This window comes from Lissotriton vulgaris, chromosome 5 (genome assembly GCF_964263255.1).
Source record: "Lissotriton vulgaris chromosome 5, aLisVul1.2, whole genome shotgun sequence".
Lineage (NCBI taxonomy): Eukaryota > Metazoa > Chordata > Amphibia > Caudata > Salamandridae > Lissotriton > Lissotriton vulgaris.
This window is the reverse complement of record NC_141693.1, coordinates 2,029,204,327-2,029,226,522: the sequence shown is the minus strand read 5'-3', so window position 1 is coordinate 2,029,226,522 and position 22,196 is coordinate 2,029,204,327. Positions and strand designations below refer to the sequence as shown.

The 22,196-nt window shown below is 50.9% G+C and overlaps 1 protein-coding gene across 3 annotated transcripts in view; it reads right to left on the bottom strand.

Annotated features, from left to right (window-relative positions):
• Nucleotides 1-1,688: 1,688 nt before the first annotated feature.
• The window catches only part of URM1 (ubiquitin related modifier 1), a 67,918-nt gene continuing 47,410 nt past the window's right edge, over nucleotides 1,689-22,196 (bottom strand). For 2 of the 3 annotated variants that reach the window (XM_086924926.1, XM_086924928.1), the window contains 3 exons: nucleotides 20,837-20,918; nucleotides 14,850-14,922; nucleotides 1,689-2,918 (listed from right to left, as the gene is read on the bottom strand). In XM_086924926.1, coding sequence (XP_086781052.1) covers nucleotides 2,850-2,918; nucleotides 14,850-14,922; nucleotides 20,837-20,918 — 224 coding nt within the window. In that variant the 3' untranslated portion in view covers nucleotides 1,689-2,849. The remainder of the gene's footprint in view (nucleotides 2,919-14,849; nucleotides 14,923-20,836; nucleotides 20,919-22,196) is intronic. The other variant, XM_086924927.1, reaches the window with a different exon arrangement.

Here is a 22,196-nt window from a genome sequence, read left to right as displayed (position 1 = left end):
CTGCTGCTTGAAGCCTGCCTTGTTTCTCAGAGGACTGTCCTGCTGCTTGAGGCCTGCCTTGTTTCCCAGAGGACTGCCCTGCTGCTTGAGGCCTGCCTTGTTTCTCAGAGGTCTGCCCTGCTGCTTGAAGCCTGCCTTGTTTCTCAGAGGACTGTCATGCTGCTTGAGGCCTGCCTTGTTTCTCAGAGGACTGTCTGCTGCTTGAGGCCTGCCTTGTTTCTCAGAGGACTGTCCTGCTGCTTGAGGCCTGCCTTGTTTCTCAGAGGACTGCCCTGCTGCTTGAGGCCTGCCTTGTTTCTCAGAGGTCTGCCCTGCTGCTTGAAGCCTGCCTTGTTTCTCAGAGGACTGTCCTGCTGCTTGAGGCCTGCCTTGTTTCTCAGAGGACTGCCTGCTCTTTGAGGCCTGCCTTGTTTCTCAGAGGTCTGCCCTGCTGCTTGAAGCCTGCCTTGTTTCTCAGAGGACTGTCTGCTGCTTGAGGCCTGCCTTGTTTCTCAGAGGACTGTCTGCTGCTTGAGGCCTGCCTTGTTTCTCAGAGGACTGTCCTGCTGCTTGAAGCCTGCCTTGTTTCTCAGAGGACTGTCCTGCTGCTTGAAGCCTGCCTTGTTTCTCAGAGGACTGTCTGCTGCTTGAGGCCTGCCTGGTTTCTCAGAGGTCTGCCCTGCTGCTTGAAGCCTGCCTTGTTTCTCAGAGGACTGTCTGCTGCTTGAGGCCTGCCTTGTTTCTCAGAGGTCTGCCTGCTGCTTGAGGCCTGCCTTGTTTCTCAGAGGACTGTCTGCTGCTTGAAGCCTGCCTTGTTTCTCAGAGGACTGTCCTGCTGCTTGAGGCCTGCCTTGTTTCTCAGAAGCCGGCCATGTTGCTACCAGAGGTTTGTCCTGTTTGAAAGAGAGAGGACCATCTCCTTGAACCCAGGACTACCAGAATAACTACAAGGGTCAGATGTCTGACCTCCTGTTCTCTCAACAAGCTCTGAACACCTCCCTGCAACTGGCCAGCTGACCCGCTGCAACTGGCCCTTCCTGGACCTGCCTGAATCCTGATGGCCTCTGCGAGAGCGAGTTCCTGATCCCTAGAAAGTGCCTCTCCAGACCTCGGACCCATCGGTTAAGCTCCTCCTATGAAATCCTTTTGTTTTGTTATCTTATTGCTGGACTTTGAGAAGGTAACGTTTTCAGCAGGACTAACCTGGTCCCTGTATCTGTCCCGCACTCTGTAGCGTCGGCCAGAACCTGTGGCTTTGTCCTGGTCTAGCACGACTATAGTGCTTTTACTTAAACCTTTGAAAATGCATATCTCCATTTTTACTGATTGGATTTTTGTCGTTTTGGTCTCATTTTATTTATTAAAGTTTACTCTAGATTTCTAATTTGGTGTAGGAGTTTTCTTCTGTTGTTTTTCCACTTTATAACAGGTTGTGTGCTGCATAGATGCCTAACACTGCGCCTCTCAGTTAAGCCTGCCCGCGTTTGTGTCATGCCACAAGAAGGATGAGCACAGGTTCCTTTAGTGACTTTTCTGGTCCACCCTGAGGAGGATTCTGGATGTTGCCCGAGTGGGGGTCTCAACCCCCTCAACCAATAACCCAATTTCTCACAGTAATTGAAATACATGTATAATGAATGTAGTCCACAGTATAAGAAGTTACGAGTAAGTCCTTGGAACAGTTATATTAAGGGGAGGACTCATTATAGTATTGTTAATTACTTCACTTCTAAAGAAATGAATTTTTAATATTATTCGACACAGACCATTGATGAGGTTTCTTTTTATGTCTGAATAGAAAGAAGTGTAAGAATAATCTTTAAAACTGAATGACTTGGAAAATCAAAGAATAGTTGAAAACAAACGTGTGGTGAAGGCAGGGTAACTGAGAAGGCGAGTTTCCTTTCTGGTTCCTTGCTCTCCGCAGGCGCATCTACAGATCTTGACTTTATGAATGTCCTCGAAGAAGCAGAAGCAAACATCAAGACAGACTTCTCTTTCTCGCGAGAATCCTCGGTGCTGAACTCTCATCAGACCAAACTGGCCCAAGGGCCCTCCAAGGCAAAGTCAACGTCTTAAACTCAGATTAAGGGATAAACTTGCAAGCACGCTCCAAGATATGAAAATGGCTTCCTTGTAGCACAGCATATGAGGTTAAACTTTATTGCCAATCGAGAACACTCCTGTCCCATCGCTTTGTACTGGGTTCATGCAGTCCTGCACTTCTCCCCCCAGGTAAGAACAGAGCCCAGAAACAATAAAACACATGCATGCTTCATTCCACGGTCACAAGGCTTCCAGCGATTCAATCCCTCAACTGCACTCTCGAAATGACAGAGGTTTTAGAAGTCCCACATGACCCCCGCCCTTACTTTGGGGGCCAAAGTTGGCTTATAAATAAGGAGAGGCTCTAGAAAACAGGCATCAAGGCAAGATCAATCTTGTGGCCCAGACAGACCAGAAACAGGAAGCACTCCGGGCACAACTAGCTTGGGAGAAATATTGATCTCAGACAAACAAAATGAACCCTGGGTGGGCAAGGGGCGTTTCATGGACAGATATCCGGTCAGGAACGCCTTGTGATGCAGAAGTTTCACCTTAGGGTGAGCCTTGCATGGGGTGTGGAAGGACCTCAGGAAAGAGGTACAGAGTCAAAGTTCGCCTCGGAGGCATCAGCGTCTGGACACAAACAGTGCCCTTGAAAGGATGAGTCTTGAGATGAAGGGTGGTCTTCAAAACGAAGAGAGGCACCTGGAGGAAGACAGTGTGTCTGGAGTAAAGGCGACTGGTGGAAGGCAGGCTTGGCACACCACTGCCCCATTGTCACCTTTATATGTTTTTTGCTTTGAGTCAAAAGTGAATCTTTGAGATTAACCTCCATGTAAAGTGGAAATGAAGACAACATTGTCCTGGTTCTGCAGAGTGTAGTCCAACTCTCCCTGGGAGGAAAGAAGACAAGACAGGAACAGCGTCATTCTTGAGATAAACAACCACAACAACCAGAAGAAAAACACCGACAGCCAGCTAAGGGCATCCCAGAGAAGGCAGTGTTCAACACATGACAGGGCCATGGGAAGAAGAGGGCAGCAGTCAGTACATACCAGAAGCAATGACAGTCAAAGGCAACAATGGCACAACCAGTAACATCCTCCCAAACAAGAACAGACCCACGGAGAGCAAACAAGAACAAAAGAAGCCACCAATGACATCCCAAGGAAATAATGTCCCGTCAATCAATTATTTATGTATGTATTTACTGACCAAAGGGAATCAGTGCACTTTGCAACGAACAGTAACTTTATTCTCACAATTCCATGAAAGATACAACAAGCATTTGCAATGCAATAGGTCTCGCATTTGCGAGAGTTTGAGCTACTTTTATTGTAAACTAGCTTACCCGTCGCGCGTTGCTGCGATCTCAGAAGAAAGGAAATTTAAGGAAACTTGTTATGATAACATTCAATTTACATTGTGTCATTTTTATTGAAACTTATTCATTTTAATATGGAAAACATTTTAAACTGTTGTTTTTATTCTGTTTATTTATTCGAGTGCTTGTGGATACACTGTATTTTTTGTTTTTCCGTCTGGTGCGTACACGAATAAATCAGAAGGTTTTTCGACGCGTGTGCTGGCCACATACAGTTGTCCATGTGAGAAGCACGGATTCTCCAAATCTAGTCCACACACTTGCAGCGATTGTCCTTATGCTTTGTTGATGGTCATTGCAAAAGTGAGTCGCACCGTAAACTGTAAACGTTCAGTATTGGAAAGATTATGAGGGCCCTGGGGGGGCCTGTGGGGCGATATTTAACAATTTTTTCTTTTTTGTGCCAGAAACCTTCGCAAGAGTGTACTCAACAACTTTTAACCATTTATTTTTATTTTTATTATTATTATTATTTCTTTTTTTTGCCAGAAACCGTCGCAAGAGTGAACTCAACAACTTCCCAAAGTTTCATGGCGATCGGATGAATGGTGTAGTAATGCATAAAGGACAAACAGACATACTTTCGTTTTTATATATACATAGATGACATTGCCGTTTATTTATGTTTTGGTTTTTGAAACATAAATAAAAGCCATTGGCATTCACAATGCCAATAGGTCAAATTTGCGTAAATGCGAGACCTATTACATTGCAAATGCTTGTTTTTAGCTGCCCTGGCCTACTTGTGGCACCAATGCAACGCTGCCCTAAGGTACAATCCTTTGGCCTAATTGGCGAATATTGGTTGCAGCCTGTGCGGAAACCTCGAATGTGGAAAAAAGCGTCAAACTTTGCAGGGGGGAGAAAACAGCTTTGTCCCTGGATCTACCTGTGATAAAAGTGAGTAAATCAGTCTACAGTTTGCGGGGTTCTCGTCGTGCCTAGTAACAACGTAGGTTAAAATGGCATGTGTGGGACCAGTGAACATTAATCTCGTCAATTGGTTACACCGTGGACCTGATCACAAACAGTGACACAAACGGAGGGTGTGAGGGGCAGACAGTGCTCCAAGGCCATCCATTACTCACAGTTTTCTGCTGTTGTTATTTCTTTCTTACCGAGCTCCCGCGCCCTGTCCCTGGAGCACCTAGGCAGGTTATTTTCCTGCCGAGGATGCTACTCTTGCAGTCGGCTGCGTACGTGCGTCTGGCCCTCCTGCAGCCATTAATCTTTGGTTCCTGTTGGCTTTCGATGGTCAGGCCCCGTCAGTGTAATTAAAACCTGCGCCATTAAACTCCGGGCTCCCGCCGAGCTCGGACGGGTCCTGGGGCCGGCGGGATGCCCCGCTCGACTGACACAGAACCCTTCTCGATGGTTTCCGCATATGGCATCTTCGTCACAAACCAAAAAATTGCATGACAGCTGATAAAGCCCTCACCAAGAATCTTTCGCCGCAGCTCCTTCAAGTACCAGCTGTCGGCCTTTCCCGAGTCATGGCATATTTTTCTCCAAGAAAAGTGTCAACCATGAGCTAAAACCTTTCAGTGCTGTAGATAGGAAAGTCTGGCAAAATGACACATGCGTTTGGAGGTCTGCCTCTCATGGTTGAGTCCTAGTGCTGCTGTTGTCAGTATAAGTATTTTAGGAGAATGTACTTTTTTTTTAACCTTCTAACATATTAAATTAATTGGCAGTCCGACCTAGTGTAAACCGGCGAGCTGGTTTCATAGGACTCTGATATTATTAATTGGAGTTTTTAGACAGTGGTGGTTCGCCAAGACCTAGCACTATGGCTTTAAATTCCTTAGTCTGTAACTTTTTAAAACTAGGTCGTGGGTGTCATCGGGGTGCACGGCAGCTGCAATAGGGAGGTCGCCGTCCCTGCAGGCGCGGTGGAGCGGGAATCGGCTGCTCAGCACCTCCTCACTGGAAACGCCGGCGTCAAAGCAGAGCTGGTCTGACATAGCGAGCAAGGCCCGTAGGTTTTGGTAACAGGTGGTGAAGGATGCTGCGAGACGTTATTTCCTGCTCTACCCTCCAGCTGTAACCAGCACAGTCTTCTCCGACAGCCGGGACAAAGAGTAAACAAGGGAAAGTGGGGGAGCGCCATGCGCATGTCGTAGGCGCACCATGCGGTGCACATCGGCGTGGCTTGCGGCTCGTGCCCAGTGGTGGCGCATGCAGACTTCGCCGTACTCATGGGTGCTGCGCAGCTCGCGCAGCCCAGGGAGGGGGCCGCCTGTATTACTCTGAGGTAAGAACCCCCAGAGGTGCTGCTGCTGATCAGGGGTGTTGTGGGTACTTGTAAATGATGCCAAGGTGTGCTATGATAGCCAGAAAGGAGCACTTCGGTGCGTGTTGACGGGCTGTGGAGCCGACGGGGGAGGGGAGAGAAAGTAACGCTGCATGAGGCTTGCGAGGACGGAAGAGGGACAGGAAATGGGTACATCTCGCTACGTGCGTGTTCGCGACCTCCATTCGCCCTGCGCATACCCATCTCCTGTCCCCCTTCCGAGGCAAGTAGACAACAATAGATCTCGTTGGCGACAGCGATTCGCGCTGCATCGCCAGTGCAAGACCTAAAAAGCAGTAATAAGAATGTAACCATCAGAGAGGTTACAAAAACAAGGCGAAAGAAGGGGTGCCCGGGTAACAGAGAGGAAGGGAGACAGGTGAGCATGAACCTCAGGAACCAAGCGTAATGGGGAAAGAAGCATTAAAGGAGGGAGCGGAGACCAGATACTGTAGGACAGGGAAATGAAGTGGTGAGGAGAGAGCTTAGATGAAAGGCCTGTCGGGGGAAGGCAAGGAGGGCAGTCAAAGGATGTACCGACTAACCATCTCTTCAAGTGGGGAAAAAGTGATGTAAACGTTTAGGTGGAGACTGAAAAGTACAATTTTCAAACTTTTTCTAACTGAAATTATGCTTTTTGTGCTTCTCAGGTTCCACAGAAATGGTGCAGCCACAGAAAGTGATTTGGACGTCGTCAAGTGAGATTTAAATCTTTTCAATTCTAAAGGAGGCAAGGCTTACCCAGGCCTAATATGATTCTGGTAGAACTCTAGGGAAAGCGCCAGTCATAACCTGCCCAAGCTGCGCTAGTCCTTCCTGTGACGGCCACCCTACTGTACTCTTTGGCCAGTGAAGCTGCGCTAGTCTGTCCTGTGACGACCCCCCCTATTGTACTCTGTGGCCAGCAAGCTGCGCTAGTCTGTCCTGTGACTGCACCCTACTACACTCTGTGGCCAGTCAAGCTGCGCTAGTCCGTCCTGTGATGGCCATCCTACTGTACTCTGTGGCCAGTGCAGCAGTGGTTGAGCTGTGTTACGGAACAAGAGTTCACAGAACACACCATTAGTGAGGTACAGGACATCGGGGTTCACAGAACCTGACCAGTAGTGAGGTACGGAACATTGGGGTTCGCAGAAACTGACCAGTAGTGAGGTACGGAACAAGGGTTCACAGAAACTGACCAGTAGTGAGGTACGGAACAGCGGGGTTCACAGAAACTGACCAGTAGTAAGGGACGGAACACGGGTTCACAGAAACTGACCAGTAGTGAGGTACGGAAGAAGGGGGTTCGCAGAAACTGACCAGTAGTGGGGTACGGAACAGTGGGGTTCGCAGAAACTGACCAGTAGTGAGGTATGGAAGAGCAGGATTCGCAGAAACTGACCAGTAGTGAGGTACGGAACAGTCGGGTTCGCAGAACCTGACCAGTAGTGAGGTATGGAACAGCAGGGTTCGCTGAACCTGACCAGTAGTGAGGTACGGAACAAGGGCTTGCAGATCCTTATCAGTAGTGAGGTACAGAACTGTTGGGTTCGCAGAAACTGACCAGTAGTGAGGTACGGACCAGTGGGGTTCACAGAACCTGACCAGCAGTGAGGTATGGGACAGCGGGGATCGCAGAAACTCACCGGCAGTGAGGTATCAAACAACAGGGTTCGCAGAAACTGACCAGTAGTGAGGTACGGAACAGTGGGGTTTGCAGAACCTGACCAGTAGTGAGGTACGGAACAAGGGTCTGCAGATCCTGACCAGTAGCGAGGCACGGAACAAGGGTTCACAGAAACTGACCAGTAGTGAGGTACGGACCAGTGGGGTTCGCAGAACCTGACCAGCAGTGAGGTACGGGACAGCGGGGATCGCAGAAACTGACCAGTAGTGAGGTACAGGACAGCGGGGTTGGCAGAAACTGACCTTTAGTGGGGTACGGAACAGTGGAGTTCGCAGAAACTGACCAGTAGTGAGGTACGGAACAGCAGGGTTCACAGAAACTGACCAGTAGTGAGGTATGGAACAAGAGCTCGCAGAAACTGACCAGTAGTGAGCCTGACCAGTAGTGAGGTACGGAACAATGGCTCGCAAAACCTAACCAGTAGTGAGGTACGAGACAGCGGGGTTCGCAGAAACTGACCAGTAGTGAGGTACGGGACAGCAGGGTTCACAGAAACTGACCAGTGGTGAGGTACGGGACAGCGGATTTCGCAGAAACGGACCAGTAGTGAGGTACAGAACAGTGGGGTTCGCAGAACATGACCAGTAGTGAAATATGAACAGCAGGGTTTGCAGAACCAGACCAGTAGTGAGGTACAGAACAAGGGCTCGCAGAACCTGACCAGTAGTGAGGTACGTGACAGCGGGGTTCGCAGAAACTGACCAGTAGTGAGGTACGGAACAAGGGCTCGCAGAAACTGACCAGTAGTAAGGTACGGAACAAGGGTTCACAGAAACTGACCAGTAGTGAGGGACGGAAGAAGGGCTCACAGAAACTGACCAGTAGTAAGGTACGGACCAGTGGGTTTCTCAGAACCTGACCAGTAGTGAGGTATGGGACAGCGGGAATTTCAGAAACTCACCGGCAGTGAGGTATCAAACAGCAGGGTTCGCAGAAACTGACCAGTAGTGAGGTACGGAACAGTGGGGTTCGCAGAACCTGACCAGTAGTGAAGTATGGAACAAGGGCTCGCAGAACCTGACCAGTAGTGAGGTACGGAACAAGGATTCGCAGAACCTGAACAGTAAATGTAAATGTAAATGTTTTTGTACTTGTATAGTGCACAGCTACCCGCAGTGGATTTCCCGGCGCTTGTACGAATACCGCAAGGGAACCCTTCCTGGCTTTCCCTGTGAAGTGTCCACTCCTGGGCAAAGCCATGGTGCAGACCAGGCTTCCCTCGCGTTGTGGGGGCCGTTGTGGAGACTAAGCAAGCTATTGCCCAGAGTTGCAGCGTGGGACCCATGATCAGAATAGGCAATGAGGCAAGAATATCCGCTCAGGGGAATTAATGAGCCTGAGACCCGCCGGGGCAGGAATCGAACCCTGGTCCCTGGCCAGAGCTCTGCATCGAGGTCTGCCTGCTCTAACCATTGAGCCACACTTCTCCAACAGTAGTGAGGTACGGAACAAGGGTTCACAGAAAATTACCAGTACTGAGGTACGGAACAGTGGGGTTCGCAGAACCTGACCAGTAGTGAGGTACGGAACAAGGGCTTGCAAAACCTGACCAGTAGTGAGGTACGGAACAAGAGTTCACAGAAACTGACCAATAGTGAGGTATGGAACAAGGGTTCACAGAAACTGACCAATAGTGAGGTACGGAGCAAGGGTTCACAGAAACTGACCAGTAGTGAGGTACGGAACAGAGGGTTCACAGAATCTGACCAGTAGTAAGGTACGGAACAGCAGGGTTCACGGAACCTGACCAGTAGTAAGGTACGGAACAGTGGGGATCGCAGAAACTGACCAGTAGTGAGGTATGAGACAGCGGGGTTCGCAGAAACTGACCAGTAGGGAGGTACAGAACAAGGGCTCACAGAAACTGACCAGTAGTGAGGTACGGAACAAGGGTTCACAGCAACTGACCAGTAGGGAGGTACGGAGAAAGGGTTCACAGAAACTGACCAGTAGTGAGGTACGGAACAAGGGCTCACAGAAACTGACCAGTAGTAAGGTACGGAACAGTGGGGTTCTCAGAACCTGACCAGTAGTGAGGTATGGGACAGCGGGGATTGCAGAAACTGACCGGCAGTGAGGTATCAAACAGCAGGGTTCACAGAAACTGACCAGTAGTGAGGTACGGAACAGTGGGGTTCGCAGAACCTGACCAGTAGAGAGGTACGGAACAAGGGCTTCCAGAACCTGACCAGTAGTGAGGTACGGAACAAGGATTCGCAGAACCTGACCAGTAGTGAGGTACGGAACAAAGGTTCACAGAAAATGACCAGTAGTGAGGTACGGGACAGGTGGTTCGAAGAAACTGACCAGCAGTAAGATACGGGACAGCAGGGTTCGCAGAAACTGACCAGTAGTGAGGTACGGAACAGTGGGGTTTGCAGAAACTGACCAGTAGTGAGGTACAGAACAGCGGGGTTTGCAGAAACTGACCAGTAGTGAGGTACGGAACAGTGGGGTTTGCAGGAACTGACCAGTAGTGAGGTACGGAACAGCAGGGTTTGCAGAAACTGACCAGTAGTGAGGTACGGAACAGTGGGGTTTGCAGAAACTGACCAGTAGTGAGGTACGGAACAGCGGGGTTTGCAGAAACTGACCAGTAGTGAGGTACGGAACAGAGGGGTTTGCAGAAACTGACCAGTAGTGAGGTACGGAACAGTGGTGTTTGCAGAAACTGACCAGTAGTGAGGTATCAAACAGCAGGGTTCGCAGAAATTGACCAGTAGTGAGGTACGGAACAGTGGGGTTCGCAGAACCTGACCAGTAGTGAGGAACGGAGCAAGGGCTCCCAGAACCTGACCAGTAGTGAGGTACGGAACAAGGATTCGCAGAATCTGACCAGTAGTGAGGTACAGAACAAGGGTTCACAGAAAATGACCAGTAGTGAGGTACGGGACAGCGGGGTTCAAAGAACCTGACCAGTAGTGAGGTATGAGACAGCGGGAATTGCAGAAACTCACCGGCAGTGAGGTATCAAACAGCAGGGTTCGCAGAAACTGACCAGTAGTGAGGTACGGAACAGTGGGGTTCGCAGAACCTGACCAGTAGTGAAGTATGGAACAAGGGCTCGCAGAACCTGACCAGAAGTGAGGTACGGAACAAGGGCTCGCAGAACCTGACCAGTAGTGAGGTACGGAACAAGGATTCGCAGAACCTGAACAGTAGTGAGGTACGGAACAAGGGTTCACAGAACCTGACCAGTAGTAAGGTACGGAACAGTGGGGTTTGCAGAACCAGACCAGTAGTGAGGTACAGAACAAGGGCTCGCAGAACATGACCAGTAGTGAGGTACGGGACAGCGGGGTTCGCAGAACTGACCAGTAGTGAGGTACAGAACAAGGGCTCGCAGAAACTGACAAGATGTGAGGTACAGAACTGTTGGGTTCGCAGAAACTGACAAATAGTGAGGTACGAAACAAGGTCTCACAGAAACCTACCAGTAGGGAGGTACAGAGCAAGGGTTCACAGAAACTGACCAGTAGTGAGGTACGGAACAAGGGCTCACAGAAACTGACCAGTAGTAAGGTACGGAACAGTGGGGTTCTCCGAACCTGACCAGTAGTGAGGTATGGGACAGCGGGGATTGCAGAAACTGACCGGCAGTGAGGTATCAAACAGCAGGGTTCGCAGAAACTGACCAGTAGTGAGGTACGGAACAGTGGGGTTCGCAGAACCTGACCAGTAGTGAAGTATGGAACAAGAGCTCGCAGAACCTGACCAGTAGTGAGGTATGGAACAAGGGCTCACAGAACCTGACCAGTAGTGAGGTACGGAACAAGGATTCGCAGAACCTGACCAGTAGTGAGGTACGGAACAAGGGTTCACAGAAAATGACCAGTAGTGAGGTACGGGACAGCAGGGTTCGAAGAAACTGACCAGTAGTGAGGTACGGGACAGCAGGGTTCGCAGAAACTGACCAGTAGTGAGGTACGGAACAGTGGGGTTCGCAGTAACTGACCAGTAGTAAGGTACGGAACAGCAGGGTTTGCAGAAACTGACCAGTAGTGAGGTACGGAACAGTGGGGTTCGCAGAACCTGACCAGTAGTGAGGTACAGAACAAGGGCTTGCAAAACCTGACCAGTAGTGAGGTACGGAACAAGAGTTCACAGAAACTGACCAATAGTGAGGTACGGAACAAGGGTTCACAGAAACTGACCAATAGTGAGGTAAGGAGCAAGGGTTCCCAGAAACTGACCAGTAGTGAGGTACGGAACAGAGGGTTCACAGAATCTGATCAGTAGTAAGGTATGAAACAGCAGGGTTCACAGAACCTGACCAGTAGTCAGGTACGGAACAGTGGGGATCGCAGAAACTGACCAGTAGTGAGGTATGAGACAGCGGGGTTTGCAGAACCTGACCAGTAGTGAGGTACAGAACAAGGGCTCGCAGAACATGACCAGTAGTGAGGTACGGAACAAGGGTTCACAGAAACTGACCAGTAGGGAGGTACGGAGCAAGGGTTCACAGACACTGACCAGTAGTGAGGTACAGAACAGTGGGGTTCGCAGAACCTGACCAGTAGTGAGGTACGGAGCAAGGGCTCCCAGAACCTGACCAGTAGTGAGGTACGGAACAAGGATTCGCAGAACCTGACCAGTAGTGAGGTACGGAACAAGGGTTCACAGAAAATGACCAGTAGTGAGATAGGGGACAGCAGGGTTTGCAGAAAATGACCAGTAGTGAGGTACGGAACAGTGGGGTTTGCAGAAACTGACCAGTAGTGAGGTACGGAACAGCGGGGTTTGCAGAAACTGACCAGTAGTGAGGTACGGAACAGTAAGGTTCGCAGAACCTGACCAGTAGTGAGGTATGGAACAGCAGGGCTCGCAGAACCTGACCAGTAGTGAGGTACGGGACAGCGGTGTTCGCAGAAACTGACCAGTAGTGAGGTACTGGACAGCGGGGTTCGCAGAACCTGACCAGCAGTGAGGTATGGAACAGTGGGGTTTGCAGAAACTGACAAGTAGTGAGGTACAGTACAGCTGGGTCCGGCAGAACGTGACCAGTAGTGAGGTAAAGAACAGTGGGGTTCGCAGAAACTGACCAGTAGTGAGGTACGGAACAGAGGGTTCACAGAATCTGACCAGTAGTGAGGTACGGAACAGAGGGTTCACAGAATCTGACCAGTAGTAAGGTACGGAACAGTGGGGTTCACAGAACCGGACCAGTAATGAGGTACGGAACAAGGGCTCACAGAATCTGACCAGTAGTAAGGTACGGAACAAGGGTTCGCAGAACCTGACCAGTAGTGAGGTACGAGACAGCGGGGTTCGCAGAAACTGACCAGTAGTGAGGTACAGGACAGCGGGGTTTGCAGAAACTGACCAGTAGTGAGGTACGGGACAGCGGGGTTCGCAGAAACTGACCAGTGGTGAGGTACAGAACATTGGGGTTCGCAGAACCTGACCAGTAGTGAGGTACGGGACAGCGGTGTTCGCAGAAACTGACCAGTAGTGAGGTACTGGACAGCGGGGTTCGCAGAACCTGACCAGCAGTGAGGTATGGAACAGTGGGGTTTGCAGAAACTGACAAGTAGTGAGGTACAGTACAGCTGGGTCCGGCAGAACGTGACCAGTAGTGAGGTAAAGAACAGTGGGGTTCGCAGAAACTGACCAGTAGTGAGGTACGGAACAGAGGGTTCACAGAATCTGACCAGTAGTGAGGTAGGGAACAGAGGGTTCACAGAATCTGACCAGTAGTAAGGTACGGAACAGAGGGTTCACAGAATCTGACCAGTAGTAAGGTACGGAACAGCAGGGTTTGCATAAAGTGACCAGTAGTGAGGTATGGAACAGCGGGGTTCACAGAACCTGACCAGTAGTGAGGTACGGAACAGAGGGTTCACAGAATCTGACCAGTAGTAAGGTACGGAACAGTGGGGTTCACAGAACCGGACCAGTAATGAGGTACGGAACAAGGGCTCACAGAATCTGACCAGTAGTAAGGTACGGAACAAGGGCTCGCAGAACCTGACCAGTAGTGAGGTACGAGACAGCGGGGTACGCAGAAACTGACCAGTAGTGAGGTACGGAACAAGGGCTCACAGAAACTGACAAGTAGTGAGGTACAAAACTGTTGGGTTCACAGAAACTGACCAGTAGTGAGGTACAGGACAGCGGGGTTTGCAGAAACTGACCAGTAGTGAGGTACGGGACAGCGGGGTTCGCAGAAACTGACCAGTGGTGAGGTACGGAACATTGGGGTTCGCAGAACCTGACCAGTAGTGAGGTATGGAACAGCAGGGTTTGTAACCTGACCAGTAGGTAGGTACGGAACAGCAGGGTTCGCAGAAACTGACCAGTAGTGAGGTACGGAACAAGGGCTCGCAGAAACTGACAAGAGATGAGGTACAGAACTGTTGGGTTCGCAGAAACTGATCAGTAGGGAGGTACGGAGCAAGGGTTCACAGAAACGGACCAGTAGTGAGGTATGGAACAAGGGCTCACAGAAACTGACCAGTAGTGAGGTACGGAACAGTGTGGTTCTCAGAACCTGACCAGTAGTGAGGTATGAGACAGCGGGAATTGCAGAAACTCACCGGCAGTGAGGTATCAAACAGCAGGGTTCGCTGAAACTGACCAGTAGTGAGGTACGGAACAGTGGGGTTCGCAGAACCTGACCAGTAGTGAGGTACGGAACAAGGGCTCGCAGAACCTGACCAGTAGTGAGGTACGGAACAAGGGTTCACAGAAAATGACCAGTAGTGAGGTTTGGGACAGCGGGGTTCGCAGAAACTGACCGGCAGTGAGGTATGGAACACTAGGGTTTGCAGAACCTGCCCAGTAGTGAGGTACAGAAGAAGGGTTCGCAGAACCTGACCAGTAGTGAGGTACTGGACAGCGGTGTTCGCAGAAACTGACCAGTAGTGAGGTACGGAAAAAGGGTTCACAGAAACTGACCATTAGTGAGGTACGGAACAAGGGTTCACAGAAACTGACCAATAGTGAGGTACGGAGCAAGGGTTCACAGAAACTGACCAGTAGTGAGGTACGGAACAGAGGGCTCACAGAACCTGACCAGTAGTGAGGTACGGAACAGTGGGGTTCACAGAACCTGACCAATAGTGAGGTATGGGAGAGCGGGGTTCGCAGAACCAGACCAGTAGTGAGGTATGGAACAGTGGGGTTTGCAGAAACTGACCAGTAGTGAGGTCCGGAACAGCGGGGAAATCGCAGAAACTGACCGGCAGTGAGGTATGGAACAGCAGGGTTTGCAGAACCTGACCAGTAGTGAGGTACGGAGCAGAGGGTTCACAGAATCTGACTAGTAGTAAGGTACGGAACAGTATTGTTTCCAGTAAATGGCCAGCAGTGAGGTACCGAACAAGGGTTTGCAGAAACTGACCAGTAGTGAGGTACGGAACAAGGGCTCACAGAAACTGACCAGTAGTGAGGTACGGGACAAGGGCTCACAGAAACTGACCAGTAGTGAGGTAATAGCCCCCTACCTTACCCCTTTGAACAAAACCATCATTACTCACACAGATGTTGATCAGATGACTCACCATCAACTCCCAGTCTGCGTCATTGATGAGCACCAGGATCCCCGGCCGCCTGAGAACAAAACAGAAAGAGTGAAGGATTGTGAGCACAGAAGTCACAAGACCACAAGAGACGAGACCACAGCATGAAAGAGGCAGAATAAGAACCAGATGATATCAAAATAAAGGAGGAGCTACAGGGTCATGAGACCAGAGGACCATAACAGCGAAGGAACTGGAGCCACTGGATCAAAGAGCGAGAGAACAAGAGTCACCAGAGAAGAGAGGCCACAATCAATCAATCAATCAATCAATCAGGACATTTGTAAAGCGCACAACTTACCCGTGAGGGTCTCATGACCCTGGGAGGAGGGGAGGCGGGGGGGATGCTGCTACTGCTCGAATAGCCAGGTCTTGAGGAGTTTTCTGAAGGTTAGCAGGTCCTGGATCTGCCGAAGGAGGGTGGAGAGGGTGTTCCAGGTCTTGGCAGTGAGGTGGGAGAATGATCTGCCGCTGGAGGTCGCCCTTCGGATGCAGGGGACTGTGGCGAGGGCGTGGTCGGAGGAGCGGAGCTGGCGGTTGGTGGCATGGAAGCGGAGTTGTATGTTGAGATACGTTGGTCCGGTGTTGTGGAGTGCCTTGTGTGCGTGAGTGAGGAGCTTGAAGGTGATCCTCTTGTTGACACGGAGCCAGTGCAGGTCTCTCAGGTGGGGTGTGATGTGACAGCACCGAGGGATGTTTCAGATCAGGCTAGCGGAGGGGTTTTGAATGCGCTGGAATCGTTTTAGGAGTTTGGCCAAGGCTCCTGCGTAGAGGGCGTTTCCGTAGTACAGTCTGCTCGTGACGAGGGCCTGGGTGACCGTTTTTCTTGTTTCAGTGGGGATCCACCTGTAGATCTTGCAGAGCATGCGGAGGGTGTTGAAGCAGGAGGATTAGACAGCATTGACCTGCTTCGTAGAGAGTGGAGTCGAGGATGAACCCTAGGTTGTGTGCGTTGTTGGTTGGTGTTGGAGTTGTTACCAGTGCAGCCGGCCACCAGGAGTCGTCCCAGGCCGAGGGGGTGGAGCCGAGGAGGAGGACTTCCGTCTTGTACGAATTCTTCATCCACTCAGCGACAGCTTTCATTCCTTCTGGAGGTTGGTTTTGGCGGTGAGGGGGTTCTTGGTGAGGGAGAGGATCAGCTGGGTGTCGTCGGCGTAGGAAATGATGTTGAGGTCATGCAGTCGGTGACATGGGCTAGCAGTGCCATGTAGATGTTGAACAATGTTGGGCTGAGGGATGAGCCCAGGGGTACGCCGCAGATGATCTCAGTGGCCTCAGAGCGGAAAGGGGGAGGCAAATGTTCTGGGTTCTGACAGAGAGGAAGGAGGTGGTCCAGTCCCGAGCCTTGTCTTGGATTCCAGCGTCGTGGAGGCGTGTGCGTAGGGTGCGGTGGCAGACGGTGTTGAAGGCGACTGATAGGTTCAGGAGGCTGAGGGCTGCGGTTCATCAGTTGTACAGCAGAGCCCTGATGTCAACGGCGGCGGCGAGGAGGGCAGTTTTGGTGCTGTGGTTGCTGCGGAACCCGGACTGGGACGGGTCCAGGATGCTGTTCTCCTCGAGGTAGCGGGTATGTTGCCTGTTGACAGTCTTCTTGATGACCTACGCCGGAAACGAGAGCAGGGAGACGGGCCGGAAGTTCTTGAGGTCCTTGGGGTCAGCCTTGGGTTTCTTGAGTAAGGCGTTGATCTTGGTGTGCTTCCAGCTCCCCGGAAAGGTCGCTGTCTCAAAGGAGATGTTGATGGCTTTCTGGAGATGGGGTGCGATGGCGGTGCTGACTTTGTTAAAGATGTGGTGTGGGCATGGGTCTGACGGAGATCTGGCGTGGATGGTGTTCATGACTTTGATGGTGTCTTCGTCGTTTATGTTGGTCCAGGCGAGCAGGGGGTTGGTGCGGATGGTGGCCGTAGGGATGGAGGTCTCGGTGGTTGGCGGGGCAGTCGTGACGTTGAAGCTGTCATGGATGTCAGCGATCTTGTGGTGGAAGAAGGTGGCAAGGGAGTCGCACAGGTCTTGCAAAGGTGGGATGTCGTTGGTGTTGAAGAGTTCCTTCAAGATGTTGAAGAGCTCTTTGCTGTTGTGTGCGTTGGTGTCTAAGCGGTCCTTGAAGCGGGCCCTCTTGGCGGATCTGATGAGGTGACGGTGCCTGCGGGGGGCATCTTGTGGGCTGCGTAGCTGACCGGTGTCTGTTCACGGTTCCATTTCTTCAGTGAACCAGCTGGCTTTCTTGCTGGTGTGTCTGTTGGAGGGGTTCTTGATTGGGGCGAGGGTGTTGGCGTGGTCGTCGATCCATTGTCTGAGGTTGCGGGTGGCGGTGTTGGGGTCAGTGGGGTCCTCCGGGCGAGGGTGGTGGTAAGCTGGTCTTCGGTGACTTTGCTCCAGCAGCGCAGGGGGATCTGTTGGGTGCAATGATGTGTGGTGGGTTTCCAGAGGTGAAGTGGATGCAGCGATGGTCGGTCCAGTGGTGCTCAGTGGTGTGGTTGAAGAAGACGTGGGCGCTTGCTGAGAAGATGGGGTCAAGCGTGTGGCCGGCGGAGTGGGTGGGTGATGTGACGAGTTGTCGGAGTCCGAGGTTGGCGAGGTTGGCGATCAGGTTGGTGGAGTTGCGGTTGTTGTTGTTTTTGAGGTGGAAGTTAAGGTCCCCGAGAAGGATGTAGTCTGTAGAGGCGAGGGCGTGTGTGCTGATGAAGTCGGCGATGGAGTGCTGAACTGTGGTCGGGGTCCGGGTGGTCTGTAGACCAGGGTTCCTCTGAGGGTGGTGTTAGGATCAGTGTGGATCTAGAAGTGTTTTCAGCGGTGCTGAGGGTGTCGTCAGTGTTGGTCGAGACTCTGAGGGTGTTCCTGTGGACGATGGCGATTCCTCCTCCTGTTCCGTTGGTGCGATCCCTGCGGGTGATCTTGTAGCCGTCCAGGATGGCTATGGCGATGTCGGGAGTCGAGGAGGGGTTCAGCCAGGTCTCCGTCAGGAAGGCGACGTCAGGGGAGGTTGAGTCGAGTAGGTCCCAGAGTTCAATGGCGTGTTTGCGGGTGGAGGGTAAGGTAAGGTATAGTTTATTGTACAGTTAATAAAAACACACAATGTAGAACATACAGTATGTATAAAAATGCAATCATAGTTACAGTTAAGATATAAAAAGAGCAAATGGTCTTCCTCATTAAGATCATAAATGTCACATATGTTTAAAAACCATAGGGGTTAAAAGTGCAAGGTTCTCCAAGGGACTTGGGACAGCTTTTAATTGGCTGGTGCTTTGTGTGAGCCAGATGTCTGGTTCGTGAGTCTTCTGGCCACTATGTCAAAGAATTTAGTTAATCTGCAGTTTAACTGAGTCTCCTCAGGGTTAAAACACAACATCACAGTCTGCCTGCAACTTGTTGTGCCCTTCTGGTTCCATAGGGCCCGGAGTAGGGATCGCCTTAAGTCAATAAGGTTTGTACAAATGCAGATGATATGGATCAGATCCTCTTTTCCTGATAAACAAAGTCGGCAGCAGCTTGCTGAGCCTCCCCTTTTCCAAGGTGCCAGGTGCGGTAGTACGGGAATGATGCCAAGGTGCATGTTTAAAAATGTGTTTTTAGTTGTCTGCCTGAGGCCCGCTTTTAGGTATTCTTGTGGTTTCAGCGCATTATAGTCTTTCAACACGGCCCATCCATGGGCCCTCTTGGCCAAGGTGGCTTTATCCTCTATGGAGGAAATAAACTTGGTTACTTTCGTTACCACCTTTTTAAAGGTTTTGAGGTCTGTTGGGGATTCCCAGAGGTTTGTTAGGTCCGAGCTCTTCAATGAGGCTTGTAAGTAACTCCTTGCAGGTGAATTACCTCAGGTGGATAATTCAGTCCAAAGATGAGCCTTTAATGTTCCATGGTCGGCGTCTCTGATTTTCCGCCACGTTTTGATATATGCCCCCCTTCTCTCCACTGTTTGTTTCTGAAGCCCGAATTCAAGGCGGATTAGAGCGGGCGATGTATAGGTGGGTAGATGGAATATTGCCCTATAAGCTTGACTGATGGTATTGTCTAATGTCGTGGCATCTTTACCTTGCAAGGGTTCGCTGCCATACGTGAGCATGGGTTGCAGTTGTGCTCTTATCACCTGCAATATGGGGTCCAATGACCGGTCTGGGAGAGCTTTCTTCAACGGTTTAGTTGAAAAGTAGAAAGTCGTGCCCTTCCGACGAATGTCCTCTAGTTAGTGCATGAATGAGCCGCTACTGTCTAAAAGGACGCCTAGATATTTGTAGGTTGCCACCTGTTCTAGCCTCTGTCCATCCAAGAACCAAACAAGTTTCCTTTTTTTGTTGTAATTCATGGTCATAATTTTTGTTTTGGAGGGGGTGGAGGGGTGTTTAGAAGAATGCATCAGAGGTAGTTTGGTTCTTTCCTGGTGGGTGGATTAGTGGGACGGATGCTGGTGAAGCTGCAGTTGCGGCAGGAGAAGGGTCCTTGCGTGCGTTTCGGGGCGGCCAGGAAGCAGGTGTGTGATCGTCCGATGTGGAGTACGTGGAGGGGACTGGCAACGTAGCGGCGTCAGGTGTCGTGGCGTTCGCGGGGACCAGGGGTTCTGGCGCTGGGCGCGGGCGAGGTGCGGACGGGCGCAGTCAGGCTTGCCTTAGGTGCGGCCTCCATATAAGGGGAGGTGGGAGGGAGGAGCAGCTGGGAGGCGGGAGTGGAGCGGCGAATGGGCGCGCAGAGGGGGCAGGGCAGCAGGGGAGGCAGCGGTGGGAAATGAGCAGGAACTAGCGGTGAAACAGTGAAAAAATGCACAAAAACGGAATAGGACAGCTGAACAGATAACCAGAAGGAAAAACAAAATACAAGAGGCACAAAACAAAATAAGATTGAGAATGGGGGGGGGGGCAGCTGACTGACAGCAGCTGCGAACTCACATAGCAGCGGGTGGAGGCACAAACACACAGGTGGTGCTGTGTGGCGCGGGGAGCGGCCTAACCTGCAAGCATGGTCAAGGGTTGCTCTCCTCAACGTGCAGCGGCCGCCATATAAGGGGAGGTGGGAGGGAGGAGCAGCTGGGAGGACTACAGATCTCAGACACCGTCCACATCTCTGTTTAAGAAGCCAGTATCGGCTATAATCTAGGGTATGATAGCAAGCAAGAGCCAGTATCTTAGCATCCCCATGCATGGTTTTGCATTTTTTCATTATAGCGCATTATCATGCGCTACTTTTATGCATGGTCTATTCCCCTCTCTTGTGTGCTGTGAGTGGTGTGGTTTTGCTGTGAAGAGTCACGGGATGCCACTTTCCAGTTCTTTCTTTTGAAACGAATGAACACCATATATTTTGTTTCTCACGATTAAGTCTTTCTTCACACGCGCTTTCAGGTAGGACTCACCTGAGCAAATTCAGTACTTTTTGTATCCTTACACTATTTTCCTCTTCACCTTATACAGCAGGCGAATAGGCCCCCAGAGTGAGTTAGGGATCCCTGGCCCCGAGGAATGCCCCAGACCCGTATGGGCTTTGAGGATGGGCAGAAACATGTTGGCCTACTTTTTGTGGTGGTGTGAGTCATTGCTCTTGCATTACCGCCTCACAACCTTTTTTAACCTTACCTAATGTACCCACTAATAAAGGCAAATAGCCGGGATACATTAAGGTATTTTTAATTCTCTGACCTGGATCCCTTCACTGTCCAGTAGCTTTTATCTAAGAACCCTTTTGCTCTGAGTCCAACAGGAGGTTGAGTCCGCCCTGGAGGTACAGTCCTTCCAGGGTGGGGAGAGGCTGCTGAAGATGAAGCTTGACACAATATTGTCTGTGAGGCCTCCTCTTCCATAAGGATGACCTTCCCTTCCCTTCCCCTCCCCTACCCATCAGCACGCGCAGGGCTTCTGTGATGGTCCAAGTGTGATTAATTGAATATTTGTTTTCAGGCACGAAGACTCTTTGTGCTTTCTACCAGTAGCTGTGCATAAAGCAGCTCCACTTACACGGACTCGCCTTGAATGAAGAGCTCCGGCCTTTCCTTCAGCAGGTTCTCCCGGATCCACATCAGCAGGTGCCGGACATCCCCTGAGGAAGGAAATCAGTGGCAGATTGAATTGAAGGTCCAGGTATCACCTAACTGGACTGTGTCCAGCTGCACGGAGGCCTAGACCCTCCACTGTGTGCCGCTCTACCTCTCCAAACCCTTCAACCAACCTCTTCCAATAACCACATATTCACAAAGCTTGGAATCTGCTGCATAATGTCCGCATTTAAGAAACCGCCTCCCAACTATCGTTTTTTCCCCATATTATCTTCTTCTGTAAAGTTTTCGAATATGCCAGGCTGGCTCACTTTCACGCTTACTCTCGCCTCAGAGTATGGATTCTTCCAACTCCCTTCCACCAACAGTGCTCTCACACAAGTGCACAACTTTCTCACCAGCACTCGTCGCAGCCATATCTACTCAATCCCAATCTTAGACTCGCTGTTAGCAGCACTTGAGTGAGTCCCCCACGCTTTGCATCCTCGCCCCCCAAGTACCAGCAGAACAGTAACTGGGTTCTTCGCCTCAGATCTCACGGATTGGTACTTTGCAGCATGTGGAGCTTGGTGCACCAGTGACCCATGTCTTGCTGGAAGGTGTCTGCATGGGCTCAGTCCTGGACCCTTTCCCTCTATCCCATCTCCCTCGAGGACATCATCCTGTGCTTCAGGTTCTTGGATGGTGAACAAATCTGCCTCCAAACCTCTCACCTTCTATCTCGAACCACAGACTGCCTGACACTCATCCCCTACTGGATGGCCGTCTGCATTTCTATACTTAAAGATTCAAAGCCCGTAGACTGAAAACAAATCTACTTTCCATCGCCCACCGCTTCAATATCCCATCTACGTCGATCTCCAAGGCCAGGATGGTCTGAGCTGCTCTTCCCCTCTTCCTCAAGCAGATGTCAAGGCATACTGTCCCAAGGTTCAACAGGCTGAACATCCAGAGGATAGTCCAAGCTCTCCTCCCACACGGACACGTGCCCACTGTGTCTATGCACCGGCTCGACACCAGCAACAGCCTCCTGTTCAGTCTCTGCAGAACTCTTCTGTCCATCCTGGACAAATTCAACAACATTGCTACCCTCACGCTCTCTACCGTCCCAGACAAACACTCTCTCTCCTTACTACTACCATGGCGGCTGCAAAACACCAAAGGGCCCTTTTAAACTCGTCCTAGTATTCCAGGCAGTACATGGCACATCAGCACCACACCTCTCCCAAAGCCGCTTCTGGCTAAAAACCCATGGTAAGCGCTGACCTTTTCACTACCAACTCACTTCCCCAAGGCAGCCTTTGCTTTTTGAAGGTTACGTC